This window comes from Phaethon aethereus, assembly GCF_964289735.1.
Source record: "Phaethon aethereus genome assembly, chromosome: 3".
In the NCBI taxonomy this organism is placed as follows: domain Eukaryota; kingdom Metazoa; phylum Chordata; class Aves; order Phaethontiformes; family Phaethontidae; genus Phaethon; species Phaethon aethereus.
Genome location: NC_138576.1, coordinates 73,913,211 through 73,933,242, shown reverse-complemented (window position 1 = coordinate 73,933,242; position 20,032 = coordinate 73,913,211). Strand labels below are relative to the sequence as shown.

At 38.1% G+C, this 20,032-nt stretch overlaps 1 protein-coding gene across 2 annotated transcripts; it reads left to right on the top strand.

Annotated features, from left to right (window-relative positions):
• Nucleotides 1–918: 918 nt before the first annotated feature.
• On the top strand, nucleotides 919–19,863 carry TAB2 (TGF-beta activated kinase 1 (MAP3K7) binding protein 2; the record flags this gene model as incomplete). 2 transcript variants are annotated; one of them, XM_081998351.1, is made up of 6 exons in its annotated part: nucleotides 919–1,330; nucleotides 6,695–8,207; nucleotides 15,235–15,395; nucleotides 16,057–16,150; nucleotides 17,436–17,516; nucleotides 19,718–19,863. In XM_081998351.1, the coding sequence occupies exons 1-6, from the start codon at nucleotides 1,229–1,231 to the stop codon at nucleotides 19,861–19,863; spliced, it is 2,097 nt and encodes a 698-aa protein (XP_081854477.1). In that variant the 5' UTR covers nucleotides 919–1,228. The 2 variants fall into 2 exon arrangements, with proteins under 2 accessions (XP_081854477.1, XP_081854476.1); XM_081998350.1 differs by lacking the exon at nucleotides 919–1,330 and adding an exon at nucleotides 4,209–4,849.
• Between the last annotated feature and the right edge of the window lie 169 nt (nucleotides 19,864–20,032).

Genomic DNA, 20,032 nt, shown 5'->3' with positions numbered 1-20,032 from the left:
GTAGGCTCACTTAGAAAGTGAATGTCCCAGTGGGATTGTTGGGAAGGAACTTGAGCTGATGGGATCCAGGGAGCAGCGTGTACAGATGCCTTGCGGTACTGAAGGCAGTTCTCTGCTGCAGGTTGCCGAGAGTCAGCACATGGGGTAGTAGTGCATGTTGATATGAAGCAAAGAAAGGAAAAGCAGGTAGAGAAGGGGAGGAGAAAATTAATAAATTGATAAGAGATGTTTGAATAAGATTTGTTAACTTAAGAGGTAAATGAACGTTTGAGTTGACTACTTTGTGGGGTTTTTATAAACCATATGGTCACATTTATTTGTAATATTAGTTTATATGAAGACAATACCATTCCATTGCTTAACACATAGGTGCATTCTTCCAAACTTAACTGGTAGAAATTCTTCTTGGTAAAAGCCTACGGATATCATATGGCAGATAATTTGTATAAATGTATCGACTGGGTGATTGTGATATAATCTTCACCATAACTCTTCATAATTTCCTTCAAAGGAGAGACAGAAATGGTTGAACAAACCTGAGTTGTTAATAGGGTTATCTCCTTCTAGTCATAATCTCAGAATATTTCATAAGTATGTTGGGTGAAAAACAAGTAGGCTATCGCTGGTAAACCCTGAAACTTAGAAACACTAAACTTCTAGCTACAATATCCTGATAGTAAACAATAAGTGTGATGGTAAGGATAACAGTGTAGGTATACTCAAAAGCTGAGTGAACATTCTCTTGCTATTTTTGATGTGGACTTCATGTTTACTTGAGTTTTAAATAAGTAGAAACGCTGCTCTTAAAACCATTGATTTTAATACTTCGATAAATCAAAATATTTTTTATTCCCAATGTATTTTATAATGTCAATATAAAAACCAAGATAGAAGGAAACTGATTAGGAGATGTGTCTGTCTGTGGGCAATTTTCAAGGTTAGGAATGTGTGAAGGTCAGTTAGTTAGCCAGAGATGTCGCGTGGGAAAACATTGACATAAAATGCAGATTTATATTTCATAACTGAAAAGGGGTTTTGTGTGTGTGTGGTGTGTTTTTGCTTTGGGGTTATTTTTCATTGTTTTTTGTTACATCAAAAGTGCCTGCTTTCAGTGTGTTAAGTATTTTCTTCCTCTTCCAGAAAATGCTGGGACAGAAGAGATGAGTACTCCCTTTACTAAGGCCTAAAACTGCCTGTTGAAAACCAATCCTGACCAGGCAATATACGAATGGCCCAAGGAAGCCAGCAAATTGATATTCAGGTTTTACATGACCTGCGACAGAAGTTTCCTGAGGTACCTGAAGGTGTTGTATCCAGATGCATGTTACAGGTCAGTGTTCTGTTAATGACTATACAAGTAAGCAGCATTGCTTATTTTAAGCATTATGTATGGGGGGTCTACTTTTGAAACCACATTTTTTTCCTTCTATTTTCCTTTTTGAGTGAGACAAATATTATACACAGCCAATTTCTTTGTTGCACAGCAAGCTAAGTGTTCGATTGGCCTCTCTTTTTCCTGTCTCATCAGGGGTGGCCCAAGGTAAACCAGCCTGTAAATCAGTGTGTGCATGGAGACTACTGTCTCGCCAATCAGTATGCTCATGCCTTTTGGCCATCTCAGGAGCCAAAACTGTGGCAAAAGGAGGGATGCAAAGCCAACTTGAGTCCAGCAGGGACAATTTAAGGCAGTACTACAAAAATGCAGCTGGCTTTTTTTTTTTCCTTCCTTTGAGGGTTAGGGCAGGTCCAGAAGCAACTCTGCTACCTGGTCTCCATCAGGCTTCAAGGTAATTAGTTGGCCCTTGCCTCCATCCAGGTTGGCCCACTGCTTTCCACTAGCAGCTGACTTGGCCTATAGATGCAGTGCTGGCATCCTTACGTGTCTTTTGCAGGAGGGAACTTGGGTGTGCCCACATTGCACTTCTAAGTTCTCTTGAGTCAGCCTGAATCAGGCAAGACTGCGTGGTTGTAGCCTAGCATCTGTGTTAGACCTGAGTGGGTATGATGCACTGGTGTGCTTCTGCCCAGTGCTTCCCAGGGCTTTGGCTGCCAGATGGGCTTTATTTGTTTTGTTGTAGCTTTGGAGTCCATGCCGCTAATCTATGGATTTCTATTGGGCTTGGAAGTAACACGAGCATTTTTGTCTCATACTGCAGTTAGTGCTAAGGCTATAGACTGCCGTATCACCAACTTCTACCTCCAGCTGTTTGTTTTCTGTACTGCCACTATCAGAATACTTAATATGCCCATATTTTGTATCAACTTCTGCTCTATAACATCACGTTAGTTACTTCAGGAGGTAAATCAATATGCCCATCCAAAGCCTGACATAGGAACACCTGAATGCCTAGAGTTAACAAATGCTGACAGGCTTACTTAACTTTGTTGCTTAAACGTGTTTGCTTTGCATTTTCCAGTGATCCCAAAGCATCCATACTGATTGGATTTTTTTTTTCATTATCTAAGGTGTTCAACCTTGGAGTACTTTGGATAATAAGAGGATTGTCTGACTATTCATACTGATCATCAGTATAGACAACTTGATTAGAAGAAAGATTGGTCATGAGTTCCCAGAAGCTAGCTGTCTCTGGACTATAGCTAGGACATCTGTGGTTATGACTCAACATTCTTTATATCATAATTGTTTGTCTTGCTTTTTATATGTATTTTTATTTATAAAATACATATATGTGTATACTTACATATGTATATGTAATTACACACATGTGCATTCAAACACAATGTTTGTACTGTTAGGAGTAGAAGTGTGACTGTGCCAATTTCATGTTTATATGTTCAAGACTTTATCACGACTCTGCGTACTGGAGTAAGAAGCTGTGGAAAGTAGAGTTCTTTGAGAAAATTCTTTCCGATTTGCGAAAGGGCAAAATTTTGCTTGGGGCTTGTGAGGTTTCAAGGTTTCCCCAACCTTTCTGCCTAATTGTTTAGCTGAAGAGGAAACTGAACCAGACTAAACTGCCTGTATTTGTTCTCAGGATTGTACACCACCATTTTTATGTTAGTTCGCTGTAGGACTAATCTAATTCTTACACTGCAATTACAGTTTTGTTCTTCAAACATGGGAACTGCTTGTCGAGCAAGGTCAATGGACTTGACAGAGTGAATGCATTAGTAATCACCTTTTGAATGTAATTCTTGATAAATTTAAAAGCCAGTGCTTGGCTCTTGAAAGACTTAGCAGTCTTCATAACGTTGAATACAGTAGATTTTATGTTTGGTTTTTAAAAAGGAGCCTTATAACTTTGAAGAAAAGATACTGTACATCCCATACTTTGACAGAGATATGGGAGAAGGCTTTAGATTTTGAGGGATTGTTTTAGGTCAGCTTTCATAAGAGGATTCTCATGAAATTCTATAGGGTAATTAATGTTCCATATGTGCAATATTATTACACTAATTTGTTACACTATAAAGCTACCTTTTTGTTGTTAAATGAGAGCTTCTAAGACTCACCAACAAAATCCTGTCATGTTGGTGGTTCTTTGAAATTTCATGAGCTCTGGTTTCTTTGAACCAGTTAGCTTCTAGCTATGCTACTCCACTGAGGTAGGGGGGTGGTGGGTTTGGTTTGGTTTGGTGTGGTTGTTGGGGTTTTTTGAGAAGCCTAACATGACCTCTTTAAACCAACAAATTTTGTATTTGGACTGGTGGTAAAGACTGGAAAGCAGAATTTGAGAGTACTTTTGCATGTGTTTGCAATAGTGCTGGAACGGTGTCTGAATCCTGAGTTCTGCCTTCTTCCACTATGCTCAAAGACAAGGAATTTCCAATAAATGCAGTAACTATGGTTTCGGTCAGAGATAAGTACTTAAGGACATTATCGGGTATAAGAAATGGTGCATTTGCCCTGCCCTCCCATTACCTGATGCGCAAGAATCATGTGTCAGGGTGAAGTTGTTTTTAAACCAGGAAGAGATCCCAGGAGAGAACCTGAAAGAGTTTAAGCAGTTATGCAGTTCATAATGGTATTGACAGAAGGCTTTTATAACAAGAAAAGTTTCTTCAGATCACTGTGAATTGTGCAGGAAAACTATACCGGTATTTCAGTTCTCTCTGAATTTTTTTTTTAGCCGAACACTTTTGGCTTGTTTTTAAGGGAAGTTTATAGTATTATATGCTTATATGAAAAACTTAAGGATAAACAGAGTATGCAAATGTCTTGAGGTGGATAGCCCACTGTTGAAATATCTAAACAGTATTCAGTATACTAAAAACAGAGGACCACCAAAAATCTAATAGGATTAAATTTAAACCGGTGTAATGTAGGGGAGTAAAAAGCTTTATTGCTTTCTTGGGCTGACACCACTGAATGTTCCTGAAAAGTTTTGCATCCCTCCATTCTTCCCAACAAGCCTCCTGCATTCAGCTCTCCCCTTCTCAGTCGCTGCAATGTCCCCAGTCTGTGGACATTGTCCCCTTTTGTTCTTTTTTTGTGTCTGGAGCATTCTGTAACTACTTGCTCCTCAAGTCTACATCCTCTCCTTGCTTCCTTATTTCCCTCCATTCTTATTCTTTCTTTTTTTTTCTTTCTCTTTCAGGGTGCCAACATTTTAAACTCAATTGGGACATGGGCAGAGCTAAGATGAGGGGTATTGTTTTGCTGGAATATGCTCAGTTCTGCCATCAACCGGTTCTCTGATCTATAAAGAGCTAGAAGCGGTTGAAACTCTGCCTCTGCCAGCCAGAAGATGCCAGGGGTTCCATGTGCCCCCGTTTCCCCTTTGAGTTCTGCAATTTGCTCATTGACGTCACTGAAATTTTGGAATTGATTGGATGCAGTCTTAAAAAAGAAAAAAAAATTGTCCAAAGAAATGCATTCAAGCTGAATGTAAGGGCCTTGCAAGCTTGGCCTGTTCCTTTTTGCTTTGGTATTTTTGGCCTTTCTGTTAATAATTTTAATTCACTTAAGTTCATGCAAAATCTGCCTTTAAGATCTTTCTAGCTTGTTGTTCTGTGGCATCCTATCTCTCCCTTTTCTGGCTCCCTTTTCTCCTTTGCAACAAGTACAAGGCTATTGTTCTTATCTTTTCTTACCCACTGTTCTGTCCATGTGTGATTCCTTTCTTCACTACTAACTTCATTTGATTACTTTGTCCTCTGGTGCTTATTCCAAACTAGAGCTGATATACATACCATTGGTTTGACTCATTTTCATATGTCTCAAGACTTTTCTGCAACAATCTTTATATACAGCTGGCTAGTTAGATAGCCTTTAGGGAGTCCTGTTATTTTAAAAGGTTTTGTGGCTGAGGTTTTTTGTGGGATTTTTTTTTTTTTAAGAATTCAGAACTGCATCTGTCCTGTATGAACACATAGTTTGGTTTTGTGGGTGGAGTTTAGCTTTGTCCTCCCTCTCCCACTTCTGTTATGTCTGTCCTTTTTTCTTTTTTCTCTTTTTTTTCCATAAATCGGTCAAGTAGAGACAGTCTTGCTACGTCTGTGCAACAATTGCTATGACCTCTCATCCTGTTGAAGGATGAGAACTACTGTCTGCTAGTTTAACAAAAATAACTTGATACAAAGCATGTAGCATGGATCAATTTATCTTCCTTGTGTTAATTCTTTAACTAACTGATAATGTTACTACTTGGTATACGCAATTTTTTTCCTTGATTATATGCATTCTTTCTAGTAACTGTTTCTGTGTGCTGGATGAATTTGACACCTATTTAGCTTTAATAATACCTGGGCCTCAACAGGTGCTCTTGTGGCTGAAAGTATTAACCTTTATTTCTTGGGGGTGGAGGGGAGTTCTGTAAGAAAAGTGATATGGACACAGCACAGTATTAAGAAATTATGCCACTGATGCATGTTCACTGTTTTCTAAAAAACCTTATGTAGGAAACTAAATTGGGAAGATCCGAGTACAATATTACTAAACATGTGGAAAAAAGAGGGATTAGCAGTTTGCTTCTGAAATGTTCTTAAAAAGCAAATTAGCTAGGTTGTGTGTTTTGTTCTAAGTCATTGTATTGCAGGTTTTATGAAGTAACTTTGTACAAATGTAAGTATCTAAAAGCTATGCAAGCAGTGGTTTAAAATGAAAACACCAATGTCCCCTGGGTTTTCCATTAGTAATTTCATTTTGCAGAAGAGTAATCCTGCTATATTTGTATAAACTAAATTTTTACATTTTTTTCTGAAGTCATGTACAACTCCTTGGGTTCGCATGTTTCTTCTGTGCAGAAGATTCACGTTCCATTTTCAGCAGGAGTTAATGCATAACTGGTATTGAAGTGTTTGATTTCTGTTTTTAAGTTATTAACGAATAATATGCAGGTGCTGTGAATCCATTCCTTCTGTCATTTTCCCCCTCAAGCCAGAGACTAGGTCATTGCTGAAGATTGTTCTGAAATTGAGAAGGAATAGCAAAAGTATTCATCCAATGTGTATCATACTGTATGGTGTTAGCTTGTCAAGGTCCAAGATCTTCCTGTCATTGCTTCAGCAGCAATGCAGACCTCTGCCCTTGGTGCCAGTGACTGAGTTGCTGTTCTCAAAATAGTAAGCTTCACATGCAAGTCCCTTAGGCGTGTGTGGCAGCTATGCTAGCCAACCACCTAAAGCTTTCTGTTTGATGCTACATTGTTAATTTTTCAATGATTGGATGCAAATATATCTAACTGTGATGGTATTTTATCAGTAATGTCAAACTTTCATCTGTCTCTTATAGAATAACAATAATTTGGATGCCTGTTGTGCAGTTCTCTCTCAGGAGAGCACAAAGTATCTCTACGGTGAAGGAGACCTAGGTTTTTCGGATGATTCTGGGATTCCTGGACTACGAAATCACATGACATCTCTTAATTTGGATTTGCAGTCACAGAACGTGTATCACCATGGAAGAGAAGGAAGTAGAATGAATGGAAGTAGGACTCTAGCTCACAGTGTTAGTGATGGACACCTTCAAACCAGTCAGTCCAACAATGAACTGTTTCAGCAGGAACCACAGACAGCACCTGCACAGGTTCCACAAGGATTTAATGTCTTTGGGATGTCTAATACAGTTAGTACTTCTAATCCAGGGCAGCATCTTGGATTTCACCTAGGCAGCAAAGGAGTATCTAACTTGTCTCAACAAACACCCAGATTCAACCCCATTATGGTAACTTTAGCCCCAAATATTCAGCCTGGTCGCAATACCCCTACGTCTTTGCACATACATGGTGTACCTCCTCCTGTACTTAACAGTCCACAGGGAAATTCTATCTATATTAGGCCTTACATCACAGCTCCTAGTGGTACCACTCGACAGACACAGCAGCAGCCAGGCTGGGCATCTCAGTTTAATCCCACGCACCCTCAGCAAGTCTACCAGCCTTCGCAGCCGAGTCCCTGGACTACTCTTCCTACATCCAGTACTACGCCACATACCTCATCGCAACACTCAACACAGCCAAATCAGCAAGGCCACCAGACTTCTCATGTCTATATGCCTATCAGTTCTCCTACTACTCCACAAGCACCTATGATTCATTCATCTGGTAGCTCGCAATCCTCTGCTCATAGCCAATACAACATTCAGAATATATCAACAGGACCTCGCAAAAACCAAATTGAAATCAAACTTGAACCACCACAAAGAAACAGTTCTTCTAAGTTGCGTTCAACTGGCCCTCGCACCTCCACTACTCCCTCTTCCCTCAACAGCCAGACATTAAGTAGAAGTCAACCCACTGTTTACATATCGGCCAGTCCTCCAAATACTGATGAAGTGATCACACGTGGTCAACCCAAGGTCTATATTTCAGCAAATGCCACAACAGGAGATGATCAAGTTGTGCGGAACCAGCCCACGCTTTTCATATCGACAAATCCTGGAGTATCTACCACTTCTAGGAATATGTCTGGTCAAGTAAGCATGGGTCCTGCATTTATTCATCACCATCCACCCAAGAGTCGAGCAGTGGGCAACAGCACCACTGCAACCTCTCCTCGAGTGGTGGTTACGCAGCCTAACACAAAATATACTTTTAAAATTACAGTTTCTCCAAATAAGCCCCCTGCAGTTTCCCCAGGGGTAGTGTCCCCAACCTTTGAACCTACAAACCTTCTAAACCTTCCCGATCACTATGTTGAACCAGAGGGTATCCAGCATCTTACTGACCCTGTTTTAGCACATGTGGATAGGATCAGTGATGCACGGAAATTGAGTATGGGATCTGATGATGCTGCCTACACGCAAGGTAATATTCTTAATATAAATAGTAGAGATTTCAACCAGGTTGTCAATTCAGTACATAGATTACAGAACAGGAAACAGCTAGTAAACTTTTGATGTTAATACAGTATCTTCAATTTTAGCATTCATGAGTATTTCCTAAATAAAAAGCTTTATAAGCAAATCATAGATTTCTTCTTATGGTGAAATATGTAATTGAATGCTTGGAGATAATTATTCTGTTTGTCTTAAGTAGATATGTTACCTGTTTAATGAAGTGGAGTCATAGTGTCTTCATTTTTATGTGGTTCTGAAAGAAACATCTAAGCTTGTTCAATTTGTCCTAAAGATTTAAAGTTACAAGTCTACTGGTAAATTTTTGAATCAGTTGAGATACTGTTTCCATTGGATAAAGTTCCCATTTTTCTATTTTTGCCAGCATTATTTAAGAAAGAAGAAAAGCAGACTTCAAAAGCAATTAGTGGGACGAATTGTTGGCCTCCATGTTTCCTAATGTCTGCCTGACAATAAAATGTGTAAAGTCTTGATACTTCTGTTACGCTAAATGTGAGAAGGAATGCCACACCAAAGAATACTATTTTAAAGGATCGGTGGTGTAATGGGAGGGTAAAACTTAAAATATTTGATACAGTAACCCAACTGGTTAATCTTTTTCTTCTGCTTTCATGGTTTTGCATGCTTTTATCACCAACTTGGTGGTTTATTAACCCTTCTGTGGTCTTTTGGATAAAAATGTTGAATGAGTCTTTGGGTATTTAAGCAGTATTCAGGATAGGTCATCAAAATAATTTATCTTTGACCTCATTGGTCTTCTTTGGACTTAGCAAACCATTCATCATTAAAAAACTGGCTTGCTCCATAACTACTCTAAACGTTCTTCAGATTAATTTAGCCATTTTGTGTTGTGTAAGTATGTACAGTGATCAGGACACTGGAAGCCTGGTCTGCATCTGGAGTAATACAGTGATTAAGTAAATCAAAAACTGATTATGGCTTGTGCACTACTTCTGGATGTAACTGTATCTTTGAGAGAATAATCCATCTTAACTCAAGTGTCTAAAGGTGAGGTGTCAAACCTAAAAAACTAATAATCCTAGACTGTCTTTTACAATCAATGAAGAGTTAAAGAACTTCAGAAAACTATTTATCTGTAGATAAGTAAAACAAACTGCCCTTCAGAAGTGGTATTCCCTTTCCTTACTCTGAAGGGAGACTTGGCTGGCTGGCTTAGTCCTAAAAGATTTTAGATACCCAGAAATTAAGCAATCGCAGTCTTGTCCTTAGGCTCTAATCACTCTTCTAGATCATGAACTTGCTTCCCAAGCATTCTGCATTTTAGGTACTTGTTGGGGAAGGGTGTCCCGTTCTCCTGTTCTGCATTTCTGATAAGACCGACTTCTACCAGATCTAGCTCTTCATCTCTTGTACTGCTGGTAGCGATGGCTACTGTAACCTGACTTTCTACACAATCTCTACAGTCTGCAGGTATCAGCATCCAGCTTATCAAACTGAGGCAAGTTTGCGAAGCCCATTTCCACTATGCAGTGTAGAGTTCAAAAGTGGTGACTGGCTCATACCAGCTGTGGAGCCAAGACATAGACGTAATTTTTAGGTGAAGTGTAGATACATGGTGTGGGCTGGTGCACCTTTTGTCTTTGTGATGACCTTAGGGAAACACCATCCTACTCTGTCCTTCACTAGTTCATACACTCGTGCTTCTGAAGTTCTTTACATTCAGAAGTGTTTATGGTTTCTGGCATGTGTCCCTCCATTTCTGCTGTGACAAGTGCAATATTTTTTAAATTTTTGTTATTATTTAATCTTCGGAAAGTTGAGAAGTGTGTGATAGATTTACTCGTAATTATCTTGAATCTGGAAGTCCTAATTATTGCTTTTAAACTTGGTTTTATTTCTGTTACATGCTAGAAGTTATTTTAGTTACTTGATGCTTTCCATTGTGAGGCCATGTTCTAAGCTGCTTATAATTTAGCCAGACTGTGCAAAAAACCCTTGCATGCTAGGTGCTTGTCTCATTTTAATTTTAACCAAAACAGAAGAGTAGTTTCTCTGGCCGTGATTAGAGAAAAATGTATTTTCATCAGCTTTTCCATTTCTGCTCAAAACACTCCTTATCTTGGCCAGGATAACTGAAACTGGCTTGTGGTAGAACGAATGTGGAAGGTGGAGTTGCTTTGGTGTCAAAGGAGATTTCCTTCACTTTGTTCCAGTGAAAAACATTCATGTGTATGGTAAAAGCCAGGGCCATAGAAGGTGCGTTGCACCTATCAGCAAGTGCTGCTGTCTGCCACCTGAACAGCTCTACTTCAGTTATGGTGTGTGTAGACACTCCAGTCTCTTTGCATTATTAGACTTCTGTTTTTCTTCCTGTGGTTTCCTCTGCTATTCTCTGCAGTAAGTCACACCGGGTTGCAGAAGCCTGCCACAGACCTCTGTCTTGTTTGCTGCCAGAACTGGATGTTACATGAAGTGAAAAGGAGTAGGGTAGTGCTCACATAAAATCAATGTAGTTAAGGTATTGACCATTAACCTGGAACGTTAGGTTATATCTCTGCCACTGACTGTGATGGTAAGAAACTCACTGTCACCAGACTTTCCAGAAGTGGTTGCTAATTGATGTTTCTCATTTTCTGGAATTCCAGTTTGAGATACTGCAGACTTGCTTGTGGAAATGTTGAGAGCACTCATCCACTACTGAAGTCAGTAAGAATTAATAATGCTAGATGCGTGCCCAAAAGGACATCCAAAAGAGGATGCATTTTTATGCTAATCTATTTAGTATCAGTTCTCTGTGTGTACAGGAGTATCAGATCTCATTACTTAGCAGATATTTCCAACTTATAATCAGTTTTATTAATATGAAGTAATTGCCTGATATTTCAATATATAAATTACTGTAGTATAAAGTGTCTTATGGATGAAAAACAATGAAATCCTGTAAGAAACTGATAATTCTGTACTCAGAAATGTTTTTTTGTGATGTACAGTCACTGTGCATGCATTTGTATGTTGAATAGTGAGGCTAAACAATTATTTAATAGTTGTTCATTCTGTGTATAGCTTTCCATCTGTATAAAGGGCAGGCATCCTAGCAAGAAAATATATAATAGTGTAATGAAATCTTTAGGTTGATGTTTTCAAACTAGGGAGCTTCAGTCACTTAGTTCAATACTACTTGGCTTTTGACCATCTGTCTTTTTCATATTATTTTCTTTAACTTGAGAAGGGAACAGTATGTATATAGTTAATCATTGGTACCAACTATAGGTATGTATGTGGATGTACATTTACTTAGCAGTGTAAATATGCTAATCGATAAACTAGTTTAGTAACTTGACACAGTTACAGTTAAGTTAGTTTTGCACAGTTCTTGCTTTTGTTTCTTGGAGCTTTTTTACATTTTCAAAAAGAAAAAACAGCTGCAAGAAACAGATTTCTTAAAATGTCTATGATTCTGTGAAATCCTAACCAGTCCTTGTGGATGTTTAAAAAAAGACTTGAGTGAAATACAGCTGTACCCCATGCTCCAAGGGCCCATTACATCATGTGATTGTAGAAAAAATACAGCCTTATATTTGGCTTTGTATATCAGGCCCCACTCTTGAGTGATGCTCTTTTTTAAAAATTAAATGAAAGTATTGGAAAGGGAGAACAAAAAAGGTCAATATGATTTGTTGAAATGGCATAGTAAATGACTGAATTTTGTGCAGCTTCAAATACAGATTTTGAAAATGTGCACAAACATAAGTGTGTCCTGAGAATTTCACAAACCTACTGCCACAGAATAATTGCGTTGCCAGGGTTCCCCTCCCCTCCTTACTTGGCAAACTAAGAAATTTCAGAAATTCATAGGTCTGTAGAATAGGATGAAATCATTGTGTTCCTAGATTAGCTTTTTTCTTAGAAGCACTTATGATAACGGAAGACCCTCTCAAGCACTAATTGTTTAAAATTCAGATTCACAGGCTTTGAGAAAATTATGCATACATTTTTGAACTTACAAGTATACTCAGCAGCTGTTGAGTTGGTCTCTAGGAAAAAAGGAAAAATGAATATTTTTCCTCCGGACTTTCATGCTCCTTGTAATTATAATGATTTACAGTCTTTTTATGGAAAATGTGCACTTTGAATGTCGAAGGAAACGGTGTCGCTGCCAGAGCTTTGAAGTGTACTGTCCTTGCCAGTCTGCTGAATGTGAACATGCAGAAGTCAAAAAAATTGAATGTGCAGAGTACCCTGTTTGCACATAATTAAAAAGTTGAACATGAAATCTATTCTGGTTGTAGTACAATAATGACGAGACAGGTTAGTTTATGTAGAGTAAACTTGGGTGTGCCTATGCTGCCTGCAAAGGTGGAATCTCCTTCCTGCAAGAAGCACAGGATTATCAAAAAGACCATTAAGTGTCTCCTCATGGACAGTGTAAACTACATCTAGTAGCTGAATTGCATTAGATTCGGAGGTGCACTGCAGGTTTTTTTGGTAATGTTTTCAGTTGCTCTGATCAACACTAGAGGGAGCTGAAAACTTAAATTGCTGTTTTCCATCAATAAATACTGCAGTGGGATATGGGGAGACTTTGTCTTCCCCACCCCATTTTTTTTTCCCTACAGCTGCCAAATTGGTAGTTAAGCAAAATTACCAAATTCTATGTGAAAGCCACTACTTAAACCAATATCTTGCCAGTCCCTTATCCAAGTTATTTTTAATAGTAGAAGTTTACCACAGCAATATCAAATGATTCTTCTTCTTTAATCACAATAGTAATTTTGTAATGTGTGTTTAAAATCTGCTGAGATTTGAAATTGTAAAATGGTAAAGTAGTTGCAAAGCTTCTAGGAGAATAAATTGGATCATGTCTGGAAAGTGATGTGAAAATGAAGAGCACCTAATAGTGCTGTGGGCATCCATCAGTGCCTTCTGCTCCCTGTATGGTTCCATAGTGACAGCTTAATTTCTAAACCACAGAAGTGGGAGAACATCGAAATGAGAAGCTGTGGGATTTTTTCCCTTTATGAGTGTAATTTAAAGACACGGGGGGGGAGGGCAAAGTCCTCCAAAGATGTAGTCGTACTCTTCAGGCCATGCCATGCCATGCATCCTGGAAGCACTCTTTTGTGCTTACCACGTCCAGCATACAGGCTGCTCACGAGCAGCCTGCATCCATGGTTTGACAAGTCTGCAGAGTTCTGAACCTGGTTGGTAGAGCACAGCTGTGTTGCTGCAGGTCAAGTACCCATAGCATGGGCTTCGAGGAGTTACCTCAGCAGTAATATCAAGTCAGTGAAAATGAAGAGACTATCTAAAAGTGAAACTGAAGTGTCGAAGGAAAAAGGGCTTGTACTCTTCCCTGCAAGAGTAGAGGCAAAGTAGTCTTTTGATTTCTATTCTTTATAGTTGCAGCTACATTTGTCACTCTTGGAGTTCATTAGTGAGTCAAAAGTTCCTTCGGATGTTTCTAGAAGGCTTTTCAGGAGGGGAGGCTGTCTTTTGAGACTACTTATCTGATGATTCCAAGTCTTCAACAAAAATCTTTATCTTGGGATTTCAGTTACTATGTTTTTATATTACATACGAGCACAGCTGCAATTTTAACTATAGTATGACTAGTGGTTACCGCAGATAAAAGTGCCTATTTATACAAACATCTCTAAATTGAACAAAACCAAGCAGATGCTCAAGCAGCTTTGTCATTTCAGTATGTTTTGAACAAATGTGACTCAAAAGCCTAGGCTGAATCTCAGTAAGGCCTTGCAGTTCTGTAACACTGAACAGAAATAGTTTGGCATGGTTCCTCCTTTTGAAGAACCTCTGGAAGACAAAATACGATGTGCGAATGAATGAACGGGCAGGAATTGCAGCAGAGGGCAGATCTGCTTGCTGAAGATGTGGAAAATTGCATCTTTTTGATGTGCTGTTTTTTTCCTCTGCTACTACTCAGGGAACCTAACTAAGCAAATTTGAATGCTTCTAATTTAAATCTTTTTAAAATACCTTCATATTACTACTTTTTTATAATTTCCACAGTGGTATCCATAGTCTGTGAAACTGATTGCAGATTATATGAATCAGTAATTTAATGGGTGAATGAATAACTGTGCAGAAGTTTAAATGATTGTTGCATTTATTTAATGAAATGCTTAACACTTTCATAGAAGGAGATTATTGCTTTGAGCAGTGTTATCTGCTCGTGTGGTGATGTTTAGTAGTATACCTACCTTTAATGAAATAAACTGCTTAAATTGTATGAATTTGATTGCATATTCTACTTATATTCTGTATAGCTTTAAAAAGCTGTGGTTTAAATGCTAACTTCATCATTTCTAAATTAGGTCTCCTTACTGTTTGTAAAGAAAATGGCATAAGCAGTGTTAGAAATTAGAAGCCAAGCTAATGGTTCTGTACCATAGTTTAGGGATAAAATGGCATACAGTGCAGCCTTTGACAAATATAACTGATGTTTGCCAGTGGTATTGCTTGTAGTACTTTCTGGTTTAGTTTCATTTGGTGTCTCATGCTATTATAAGAACACTGGATTATGTTGCAGTCCAAATAGCAACAAAAATCAAAATCTTGATGCTTATCTAGCATATATAGTGCTCTGTATTGCAGCCATCTCTCTGAAATCCTCTTCATACTATCTGTTTTACAATGGTTGGGCTGAATACAATGCAAGGAAATGTTTGTTGTTGGTTTCTGGTAGTCATTCTTGTAGATTTGTTGGGTTTTTGAAAAAGATTTTTTACAGATTACAGCTAAATTTTACATGGACATTTCTTATGTTGTATGACTTTCTCATTGTATTTGCTTGTCTGTAACTGATTTGTGCTGTTTTCAAAATACAACTCTGTCTTACGGCAGAGATTTTCTTGTGAGGAGAATGGAAGAGCAATCTGTAGTGATGGGTTTTTTTGGTCTGTATTTTCCCAAAAGAATACTAACTTTCATCTTTATCTGATGTTTACCATGTGAAGGATAATAAAGTAGATAAAATGGGACTTTATGTATTGCAGCTTTACTGGTACACCAGAAGGCCAGGATGGAGCGACTTCAACGAGAACTTGAGATTCAAAAGAAAAAGTTGGATAAACTAAAATCAGAGGTCAATGAAATGGAGAATAATCTAACACGAAGGCGCCTGAAAAGATCGAATTCAGTTTCCCAAATTCCATCAGTAAGTTGAAACGTCTGTAGGCTGTAAACCTAAACCACAAGTGTGGTCTGTCACAATAAATTAAAGGAACAGTTGCTCATATATTGACAATACACTAGTGACAGGCAGTATAGATAGAATTAAACTGGTGAACAGTGTAGTTTAAAGGCTAAATATATGTTATTTAAACACAACCTTTCAGTTCACTAATTGCTTTGTGAAGTGTTGCTTTTAAAGGCAGTCACAAAAGGTTTGACCTGATGGTCCTTCCAGATGTTCCTAAAGGCATGATCACCTAATGTTTCAGACTACAACATAATACTCATACTGCTTTCCACACAAAATATTTTTTGGTCTTCATGCATATACCAATCTCAAAGAAAAGGATTAATGCACCAGTTTTCAGTGCCAGAAGACACAGCTATTGATCTGGTGGACCATTGGCTGTGTCCTGATCACAATCTGGAGTTGTTCAGTCAGCTCTGAAGTCTGGTGAGAGAGAAGAATTCAGTGGGTCTGGAAGCTTTTCGTAAGATACATTTGGATTAAAAGAAAGGTCATTATAAGGGAAGACTCTTTTATCTTCACTTCTGAAATAACTAAATGCTGTCTACCTATGCGTGAATGATAACCGATAATAAAATGGGAAAAATTAGCCTAACAGGCAGATTTGTTTTTTCAGCTGGAAGAAATGCAACAGTTAAGAAGTTGTAACAGACAGCTGCAAATAGACATAGATTGCCTAACCAAAGAGATTGATCTTTTTCAAGCAAGAGGTACAGTATATTTTAGTACATCAGCGACTGTAAATGTTGAATTTTTTTTCTTCTTTCACTGTCTGCATGTATCAAAATTGTCTGTGTTTCAAATGATGAGTATACACCCTATTTGCAAAATCATCACATTAGTTTGTGTGAAACCATGGAAGTAATTGTCATCTAAGCCTGTTTGGTTTTGTTGCCTTCACGATTTTTCCTAATCCCATGGTCATTCCTATCTCTCACTTGGCTCAGAAGAGAAACTTGTAACATCATTTATTTAACAGCCAAATTTTTTCCCCCAGTGTTTGAGTATCAAAGAGGGAGAAGTCTTCTAAATAGTACAGCCATGCATATATGTCCATCTCTCTCTTGTCTTCTACTTTTTCTGTAGGCTCTCAAGTTAGCAAATACAAAGTATAGTTGTAACTTCCAGTGTGCTGCTGTCCTTCCACTTTCCTTGTCTGCAGGGACATAGCCTTTGATTGTGAGGGTGAAATTAAGACAGCTGAGCTAATTCACAAGCTGCCAACAGGAGGTCCCTCTCTATTCCTGCTTTCCTCTCTTGCCACTTACTGTGCCTCTGACTCTGTATTAGCTTTTTGGAACCTTTGCAGAGCTGATTCTGCTCACTAGCCAAGCAAAAAATGTTGCATTGCTGGAAGAGCTTACTACAGCTGATGTGAGAGGGAGGCATGGGAAGGGAGAACTGAGAATAGTGAGAGAGAAGGGACTAATGCTCTCCACTTTCCTCAGTGGTGAGCTGTTAGATCAGTTCAGTCATGAGCCATGCAAGTTCTCCTTCAGACAATGTACCTGTAGATAAGGAAAAAGTAAACAGGTGTACTGAAAGTAATGCCACGCTAAAAACTTGACCTTAAATAGAATATTCAAATTGCATATGATTTTATATCTGTTTGGTACAGTAAATCGGAGGTAGGAGTTCCTCTAAGTATTACATCTAAGAGTATATAATCTACTGCATAGTAAATAGCACATCTCAGTACAGTTACAATTTAGAAAACTCAGGTAAAGTTTACTAACAAAATGCTGTTAAATATTTGAGGAGTTTGGTCTGCTGGATTCTGTTTCTGACTTTACATTGTATATTTTGGGCAATAAGTTTCTTTAAGTGTGGTGTTGACATGACTAATATCTCACTCGGGTCTGTATTGACACCTTGATATAAAGGTGATGAGAGAATAATAGTACTGTTTCAGAATTACTGCCAAAAAACCCTGATATGCTTTCTTACCCAAGTTTATTTTAAAACTGCTGCACTGACTTCTTTTTTTATTTTTAGGACCACATTTTAATCCCAGTGCTATTCATAATTTTTATGATAATATTGGATTTCTTGGTCCGGTGCCACCAAAACCCAAAGGTACTGTACTGGTAAAACTTTGATTTAATACTTCTATCTGGTTTGCCTCTAATATCAAGTTCTGTTCTGTGAGTCTAGTTTAAATGTTGATTATGAAATAGATTACTTCAAAAGCATACAAACCTTCCATTTTATTTGTGTTGGCAGTAAATATGCTTCTGTTTCGTTCATATTTCCTCTCTATTCATACATTCAGGAAAGAGAAGTATATTAAATGGGGTATGTTTAAAGATGGATAATATGTTGGGAGGTTGTTTAAGTGAATGGAAGCATCCATCTTTGTTTTTAAGTGAGTATGAGATACATTGCTTAGGGAGGAGTGAAACTCACTTAAATGATTTCATCATTGTCCTTGATGAAGAGGGGATTTACTGACATGTTACAATAACTCAGTTTGGTTACCTGGCTACTGTAGACTTTGTATTAACAATTTATATAAAAGCCCCTTCTGACTGTTGTTAAATATAGCTTTAGGTCGTTGAAGAGGAGAGGAATGCTGCCCAACAGGGCAGTCAGTATTGCTGAATTTACTAGTCAGTCTTGAACGTTCTGCTTGTCATTAAGTTTTGCACATTACTTATTTTTTTTGCCTTACTGGGATGTCAAATAAAACAGAATAATTACCTCTTGTGTGTTACATAAAGCAGAGAATGAAATTAACTTGTTTGCAACAGCATCGTGACCCGTAGGCAGATCACCGAATTAAATAAATAATCCACTGATGTTTCTGTGTAGTCCTTCTGTCCACAAAGCTCTCCACATCATATATGTGTGGGTGTGTAAGTGGTCCTTGTAGTGTGCAGTAAGTGTTGTTACAGAATCTCATCTTACAGATTTTTGATCATTCTGTATTTCAAAATGGTCTAGATAAATGGGACTTTTTTTGTCCTCCAGACTGTAACTGCTCCAAACTGGTACTGTTGTTCATGCTTTATAAGGGTTTTCTTTACACTTCATCATGCAAGCTGTTAGTGAAAATACCGAGTACAGTTAAATCCATACACAGTCATATTAGACACATTTTGCAGCTGAACCATGAAGAATTTATCAGAAGTTCTATCAGTGCCGTAGTTCCCTTTACAGTAAATAAAAACTAACTTATCAAAGAAGAAAATTAATTTTAATTTTCTGTGACTAGTTGTTAACATTTGCATTGACTCATCTTCTAGGAACTCAAAAATGTAAGTATTTAATAATTTGGTACAACCTGTCTTGAAAATGCAATGTTAACCCTGCCTGGTTTGTAAACCTCTGAAGTCCCTCCTATCCTTTCTCTTTCCTTCTATTTTAAAAAGTATCACTACTGAATCTTAGTACTTCATTAACTTTAACTTTTAGTTCATTTTAAGTTTCACCTTAACAATGATGTAGGCTGTGACTGAAACCGGAATTACCATTGTTCACAAAAGAATGAAAAATAATTATTTTTGCAGTTGTGATCGGTAGTGTTGTACTTCCTGAAGCTGTTGCTGTCATTTTACAGCAGTTGATTTGGCTAGTTGTTAATGAGATGTTTGCCAGTTGAAATAATTGGCTAAAAGGCTTTGCTGCAGTTGCCTAAACCAGGAACCCTTAGCTTCAGAAGTCACTCTTCTCTCTTTTCATCTTTTTTCATGTCTCTTCTCTTTTCATCTTTTCTCTTTTAAGATAGTTGAAGGTTGTTGTCTAACACATCATGCAAAAAGATGCACTTGTACGCTTGGGAGGATTACTGCATAGCATGACAGAGCTGGTCATTGATTTTTCTTTAGTGTATCTATCTGGTTTGAGGAAGAGTTGCTGATACTCATTCTAGGGTCAAAATGTTAAATATGTAAAAAGGTTACAGAGCACTTATTCTTGTTATAATGAATTTTATCCATAGACCTCAGACTTCTAATTCTTGTGCACATTTCCTGTGCTGATTAATTTCTAAATTTTCTCTCCTTTTCATGCAACAGCTTTGAACTGAGACCAAAAGGGAAGAAAGGAGAGTGAAGGGATGGGAAACTTGCTTTTTATAGTTTCACCTTGTGGCATTTGGCTGACTTACAATCAAGCTGTAGTCAAGGGGGTGGTAAAAAGCTGCCTCTGTCACTTGTAATAACTGAGCTGCTCTGAGAGGAACAAGATAGTTCTGTTACTGAAAAAAAAACATCGCAAAATTCTTTCCATGCTGTTCTTGGTTGGTAACTGCTTATCTTATCTCTTTCATGTCACAGATCAGAGGTCCATTGTGAAAACACCAAAGACTGTTCCAGACACAGATGAAGATGAGGGAGCTCAGTGGAGTTGTACTGCCTGTACTTTTTTAAATCATCCGGCCTTAAATCGCTGTGAACAGTGTGAAATGCCCAGGCATTTCTGAGCCAACAGGCCCGTTACCTTTTGTTAAACCATAGCAAATGTACAAGGAACTATCCAGTCGTTGGGGGGGGCAAAAAAAGCATTTATGCATAGGATTTTGTAAAATTGAAGGTGTGACAAGATGGTATTTTGCTAATGTTAAATGTCAGCCCACAGAGCTAGTAATACCT